Source organism: Galeopterus variegatus, unplaced genomic scaffold (genome assembly GCF_000696425.1).
Source record: "Galeopterus variegatus unplaced genomic scaffold, G_variegatus-3.0.2 Scaffold2146, whole genome shotgun sequence".
Lineage (NCBI taxonomy): Eukaryota > Metazoa > Chordata > Mammalia > Dermoptera > Cynocephalidae > Galeopterus > Galeopterus variegatus.
In genome coordinates this window covers 310,025-317,739 of record NW_007728257.1, presented here as the reverse complement: position 1 = coordinate 317,739, position 7,715 = coordinate 310,025, and the positions used below count along the sequence as shown (strand labels likewise).

At 38.9% G+C, this 7,715-nt stretch overlaps 1 protein-coding gene across 4 annotated transcripts in view; it reads left to right on the top strand.

Moving 5' to 3' along the window:
• Positions 1-844: 844 nt before the first annotated feature.
• LOC103596914 (nesprin-1) overlaps positions 845-7,715 on the top strand; it is a 168,877-nt gene continuing 162,006 nt past the window's right edge. For 3 of the 4 annotated variants that reach the window (XM_008580689.1, XM_008580688.1, XM_008580687.1), the window contains exons 1-3: positions 845-1,055; positions 4,655-4,849; positions 5,875-6,015. In XM_008580689.1, the coding sequence (XP_008578911.1) occupies positions 948-1,055; positions 4,655-4,849; positions 5,875-6,015 (444 nt within the window). In that variant the 5' untranslated portion in view covers positions 845-947. Of the gene's footprint in view, positions 1,056-4,399; positions 4,850-5,874; positions 6,016-7,715 lie in introns of those variants that run through there. The other variant, XM_008580690.1, reaches the window with a different exon arrangement.

Below are 7,715 nucleotides of genomic sequence, written 5' to 3'. Positions count from 1 at the left end.
TGGCTCGCCCACAAAAGCCTGGGGAAAGCTCTGTAAAAAATATCCTTTGGTGAAAACTATCTTCTAGTGATTTTTTTTTTAAATAAAGAACAACTGGCGAAGGTTAATTTTATAGGCAATCCTATATTTTTATCTCTTATTATTTACCTGAGAATCATCTAGAACCTGGTAATATGGGTTTCCTGTTATCATATGTTACAAAATTTTATTTTCATATTTCAGCTTGTTGAGGCATTACATGCATATTCCTGCCCAAGAAGGGCACCTAAGTTTTACTCTTAGTTTCTACTTAATGAGAGAAAATCATTTACAATGAAGAAATGATGCTATTGACCTTGTATCTCCTCTCAACTAATATTTACCTGCTTTATTCAAAAGCTGTATAAATACCCTCATTAAAATCACTAGTGGTCCATTTGGTCAACTGTCCTTGCTTCTTACATTATCTTGTAATTTGCTAGACAGTAAATTCCTGAGGCTAGAAGTCACATGTAATTCATAATTTTATCCCCTACTGCAGCACTGAGCCAAGTGTCTTACTTATACATTCAGTATTCTTTAGATGGAAAAATGAAATAATCCTGTTTCCCATACTGCTTGCCACCTTCTGACCATTATGTTCCATCTTCGGTACAACACGGGTAGGGAGGAGAGAGAGAAGCCTGACCACTTAACTATTTTGATTCCATCAATCATTTGGCTACAATATTTTAGAGAGAAAGTTCTGAAATATTTAAGTAAAGCTGAGAATTTGAACCATCTAGGAAATTCACTTATGATCTCTTTATCCCCTAGACACACAGGTAAAAATAGGAGTCCACAGTAGAGTTTGGCAGAATGCAGTACAGGATCGTTTATTCAGGTATTGACATAGAAAGAAAATCACGTGTTTGTCTGTTTTTGTTTTTAAGGAGGCCGTGGTGCAGTACGAACACTATGAGCAAGAAATGAAGCATCTCCAGCAGCTGATAGAAGGTGCTCACACCGAGATTGAGGATAAACCCGTGGCCACCAGTAATATCCAGGAGCTACAAGCCCAGATTTCTCGGCATGAGGTGAGACAGGAATATAGGCAGAGTTGGCTTCATTGGAATATATGGTTGGTTTCTAGTGAATGAAAGAGAAAGTTCTCCCCCTGTCCCGCATGCAACGTGTTCAGTTCTTGGGCAGCAACTCTGGCTGTCTTTGCATTTGGAGTGTGATTTTTGCTGATCCAGTAACGTGAGTCTTCCCCTTGATTTCACAACCTCTTTCCTTGTTGTTCATGACATATCTCCTCTGGGACCCACTGATTGTCTCCTGCACCCAAAATTCCCACAGTTAGTACACTAAAACATATTCTACTACCTGTTTTTAGAGACTAAGAAACACCGGAGTTCAAAGCTTTGCTGCACTAATCAACCTCTTAAAAAAAAGGAGTATTTCATATTAAAAAGAAAATCATTTGCTCTTTCAAATATTAGTCATTTCAGTTCCATTCACCAAAATCAGAGAATGGTCCATGTTGTTTACTTTGCTAATTTTCAGATTGGACCTGTTAGCATTTCCTCTATTTTCAAACATACCTGCTTCCTTGATCCTTTGGCATAATGATGACTTTAGAACTTGGACATTCCTGTGCAGACCTAGTCTATAGCACATAAATGATTGAGCTCATTGACACTTAGCAGTGAATTTCTTTTCCAGTCCTGTCAATTCCATATAGGTCAAGTTCACTCTTTCCCTTGGGGGTTGGTTTATATCACCATAAATTATGGTAAGCTACTGGGCGGGAGGTGTATTATTTCTCTGTGCCAAGGATAGTCATTTAGTTTATTGTTTCATCTGCTGTCTTTTAACTTTGTCATGAGAACAACAAACTATTTTTCCAAACCAAATATCATAGTGAGGTTCTCAGAGGATTCAAGTGTTGTCTTTTAAGAATGGAAAACCTGGACCAGCCCCGTGGCGCACTCAGGAGAGTGCAGCACTTGGGAGCACAGCGGCACTTCCACCACGGGTTCGGATCCTATATGGGGATGGCCAGTGCAGGCGACACCAAGCCAAGGGTTGCGATCCCCTTACCGGTCACAAGAAAGACAAAAAAAGAAAACCTAACTACCTCCTTTTCCAAATGCAGTTTTTTAATTTCTTGACAGATGCAATACGCCAATCACTTGCATTTATGTATGATTAACAGAGTAATTTAAATATCCCACCTACATTTAATCCTACAACTGTAGACATCATCTGTGTTAACTATTTCTCTTACAAATTGGTTAAATGAAAATATTCTGGACAATTTTTTTTTTTTTTTGGTGGCTGGCCAGTACAAGGATCTGAACCCTTGACCTTGGTGTTATAACACTTCACTCTAACCAACTGACCTAACTAGCCAGCCCTGTTGTGCAAATTTTTGAAATCATCCTTATATAATGCATACATTAGACTATATATTACATTATTTATTTTGAAACTACTTTTAATGCCATATCATAAAATCCAGAATTTTGTTGTAACAACTCCTCTAACATGGTACAGAAAATATTTTAAAAATCTTGTCTGGGGGATGGCCGATTAGCTCAGACAGTTGGAGTGCAGCCTTATAACACCAAGGTCACAAGTTCGGGTGCCTCTACCAGCTAGCCACACACACAAAAAATCTTGTCTGAAATAACAATAATCCTTATTACTAAAGTTTTTTGTTTTATATTTCTTAAAATAACTTACAATGTTTTACATTATTTTTTATAACAACCTTGTGAGGTATGAATTTTTTTTCTATCATCTACATTTTACTAAAAAAACTGACTTTTTAAAGTGACTTTCTGAGCTCCCAAATCTTGTAACTGATTGCAGCTGAAATCAAACTCATTTTTTTTGGCTCCAAATTCTGTGATTTTTCCCACTGTAGCAGAAACTATTTGGGCTATTCCATTACTCAAAAGAGAAGAATGCAGGCCCAGGAAAATAGACTTGCCCAGGGTCACGGAGCGAACTCTCAGCACGGTCAGCGCTAGACCTGGTCTTCCTGGATCCTAGTTCAGTGATTTGTTCATTTTGTCACATTTTCTCTTCACAGTTCCAAACAGCAATGTTGACATTTGTTAGTTTTCTCATGTGATTTAGAACACATTTTCCTGTAAATAATGATGTCATCCTGAGAGGTCCATTGCATGTATAAAACAAACACAGGAAGGAAAGTGCTGAGTGGAGAGAAAGCCTGATTAATGACAACATAAAAATTTGGAAGAGTCCTTTTTCCTGCCTAGGTCCATTGCATGTATAAAACAAACACAGGAAGGAAAGTGCCGAGTGGAGAGAAAGCCTGATTAATGACAACATAAAAATTTGGAAGAGTCCTTTTTCCTGCCTGTATCTTCTGTCAGCTTTCAATGGAATTTTAATCTTAAGATGAATCTGGCTCTCATACTGATCATTTTAATTCATAAAATTAACTGATAAATTTATTCATTTCTAATAAATTCACATTTTATTTTCTGTAATTTTTCAAAGGTTGCATTTAATTTGAAAAAAATAGCCTGCCACTTTTAAATCATAGGAGTGAATACTCAGACCCCTTTGCTTCCCACCTGGCACAGAGACCTGCTCCTGGGTACAGAAGGCTGCCCAGAGGCCTGCTTTCTTCCAGCGGCCATGGTATTTGAAATTCCCACCTTTATAATCATTTTCAGAAATACTCTGTGAATATTTTTAAAATTTATATGTGTATATATATATATACTTCCTGAAGAACGAGTAACACATTAATCCATTAGTGCTCCATTTTATTTTAGTGGATTTGATCAGAGCGTGAATAACCAATCCACAAAGGCAATGAGATATAAGCAGGTTTAGACTTACAGAGAAAGTTCTAGAGTACTGTTTTTAAAATGCATTGGAGTGACATAGGCTAATGATGAAATGCAGATTCTCATACAGCTAGTAAATCAAAATCTTTGGAAGTAGTGACCAGAACTGGATTTTTAATGAACAACCCCAATGAGTTTTACACACAATAAAGTTGAGAATTCCAGCTTAGGGAATGGGCACACCATTGTAGAGAACTGCAGTAGGGAGCTGTGACCGGCCATGAGGGCACAAAAGGTGGAAGAGCTAGGACTAACTGTCCGCTTCACAAACGTTCCTCAGACTTATCCCTGGGGCAAGCCTTTGTAAGAAAGCTTAGTGTATTAGTCTGTTTCTGTCGCTTATATCAGAAATACCTGAAACTGGGTAATTTGTAAAGAAACGATATTTATTGCTAACAGTTTTGGTGGCTGGAAAGTCCAAAGTCCAGGAAACACATCTAACCATCTGGTAAATTTCAGATGCTGTAGGCATTTTAAAGAAAGTTTCAGTTCTTACTGTTAGGGCAGTTCATGATTCCACAGGGCGCAGCTCTCAGAAGCCATTCACCTGCATCCCCCTGCCTTGTCCCCACTGCGGCTCCCGCATTCTCCGTGCAGGCTGCGGGCTGCAGGCTGCGGTCTGGCTCTGCGGGGAGATGCAGGCTGACTCGGCGGCTGCACCGTCCACATCCTGCCTGCCTCGGGGCGCCGCCGCCCGCTCAGCTCTGCGCTCTCATTGGCCGCCCTGCAGGAAGATGAACGCCGCCGCTTCTGTTTCCTTTTGATGCTGCTGTGACACACGGAGGGGGGGCATGTTTCCTCAGGAGCTGGCTCAGAAAATCAAGGGCTACCAGGAGCAGATCGCCTCTTTGAACTCCAAGTGCAAGATGCTGACGATGAAAGCCAAGCACGCCACCATGCTGCTGACGGTGACCGAGGTCGAGGGGCTGGCGGAAGGGACCGAGGACCTGGATGGGGAGCTCCTCCCCGCGCCTTCGGCCCACCCCTCCGTGGTCATGGTAAGGATCGCCAGTCTCCGCCGCTCTGCGCTGCTCGCCGGAGCCCGGCCTTCCCTCACCTGGGCTTGCTTTGGGGATCGGCCTGAGATCTTGTAGATTTGACTCGAGAAACAGCTTCCTTAACTCTCTCTGACTACATCTGAGCCGGGGCCAGTCTCTGACAAAGTAAACACTAACAGTTGAGACGAAACTATTTGCTTGAGACCGCTGAATTGCTTAACATGCTGAAAGTCTGCCCTGCATTCGTTTATAATGTAGCAATAGCACTGAGAGGCTGAGCCTTCAAACAAATCCCTCTGCAGTGTTCTAGTTGTCTGGGGGATGGTAGAATCATGGTACATATACTCATATTTAGTTGTGTTTTTCAAGCTGACCAGATATATGCATGTTGTATAAATGTTTAATAAAAATTAGATGAAAAGCTATTATTAGAAAAATAAGAAAATAGAAGAAAAAACAAAGTTTAGCTTTGGATTAAAATGAATAAACTTTATTAAGTTTTATTGTGTATCTTTTTTTCCTATACACTTTGCATCTAAAGTGCATTGAGCATTTTGGTATCTACAGCGTTTGCCAGAGCTGTATATTTTCCCTCATATGTGCTGTGCCTCTATTGGCAATATATTACTTTGGGTGCACTTATCTCCCTAGGATATTCAAAACTTGAGATGTTCACCAAAGACCCAGCTTTATTTTGTAGAACCTTTCCCCATTTGTATAATTCTTGATTTTTCTAGTTATTTGTAAAGACAACACTCAAAAAAATTGAAGTATTTAATCAAAAACAAAACTCTTAAATGTGATATGCACCCTCCTCCCCGATTATTTTGCAAATGGTCCCTAGCACCATATTCACTTGAAGACAAATCTTTTAAATACTAACACAGAATTAATATGTAAACTGGGTCTCAGTAATTCTAACTTTTGTTATGTAATTATCTTTGTTTTGACATGTGCCTAACCAGGTCTTTTGATAACACAGCTAACTGATTTTCATGTCCTTTGGGCTACACTTTATGTGGCAGATGACTGCAGGTCGCTGTCACACTTTGCTGTCACCTGTCACTGAGGAGTCTGGGGAGGAGGGAACCAACAGTGAGATTTCCTCTCCACCTGCCTGTCGCTCCCCTTCACCTGTGGCTAATACAGATGCTTCTGTTAATCAGGTACCTCCCACTTGGTGTTCCTCTAGCAATAATGTTCCGGGAGGATGCAGGACTCCATTCTCTGTTCTCATTAGACTGTGGGTGTGACTATTAGACTTCGTTGCATTTGGTTTTAGAAACACACCATTAGACACAAACTGTGATTGTCATGTGAGATCTCTGGCTCAGTATGTCACCTCCTCTAATGAGCTACTGACACTGAGATGAGCAAAAATTAGGCCATGAAAATTACGGCCCAAGAAGGCCCTGTTTGAAGGTTTGATAGCTGTAGTTACTAACAGTCACCTGGGATGGGGCTCTGCATCCTAACAGAAAATGAAAGGTCTGTGCCACTGTTGTAAAATAACACGATCCTATGGCTATGTTAACATTCATTGAACATAGTGCTGACATTTACCAGCTCAGATTTTGAAGAAGGAAAACTTCTATTCATTATATCATACTTTTTCTTTCTTTACTAATTATGGACCAGTTTAAGGGATGTCAGCCAATATGTATATTGGATTGCCTACTAGATTTGAGTTTTCTTACTTACCTTTTAATAATCTTATGTTTTATTTCCTATGATATGGGGATAATACCTTTTTGTTATGAGATACCTTTTAGAATACATGATATTAAATACAGATTACACTGAATTAATGTCAAAAAGTTTTCATGAGAAATATTGAATATAAATCAAAAAGATGCTTTTACAAAAGACAAAAACTTTTTATGCATGTTAAGTAATACTTCATTATGGTTTTTAGCCAAAGCAACTAAAAATTTTTTTAATTACATTGTATGAAATTATGTAAGTGTTCCAAAAAGTTGAGATGTATTATCAAGGAAGAAGCATTAAACAGAGCAAATGTGTTTTATGAGCTATATTATAAATCAAGTATATTACTCTTATTTTAAAGCAGAAGCATTCAAAATAGGAAAAAGGAATATAAAAGTGATGAAACCTTTAGATAATACAGTTATACAGTTCTCTTGGTAAAAATCAGTGTAGCTCTAGGGAATTTATCAACTCATCCATTCATCAAATACATTCTGAGCATGTGCTTGGCACAAAGGCTTGTGCTGGGCCCTGGGATGTAACCAGGAACGAGGCAGCTGTGGTCCTGCCTGCAAGAACCTTACAATCGAGGGAAAGGTAGACATGGGACAAATAATAACAAAAGTGATAGGAGGGAATTAAAAACAACAACAAAAAAAGAGAAGTTCAGGGTGCTCTGGGGGATTTGGGAGACTGTTCCCCAAATTCTGATATAAAAATATGTTATTACTCATTCTGTGGCAATATGTTCTTCCTTGTGGCCACAGATGTTATTAGAATCAGAGAAATTGGTCTATAGTCAGCTGACTATTGTATAGAAAAAAATTGTGTAATATGCTTAATGTTTTCAAATAGAACAATAAATACTCATTTTGAAACTAGCACTATGGAAAAAATACACCTTTTCTCTCCATGCTGCTTCTTGTAAAGTGTCTTTCAATGTGCACATGAAAGTGCCCCATAAATGATAAGACATGCAAACATTTTTGTTATTATTACTTGGCATCAACCATAAAGCTTACCTTCTTGTAAAGTGTCTTTCAATGTGCACATGAAAGTGCCTCATAAATGATAAGACATGCAAACATTTTTGTTATTATTACTTGGCATCAACCATAAAGCTTAATCAAATCCTGAAATCGAGTGAAATTATCCTTTG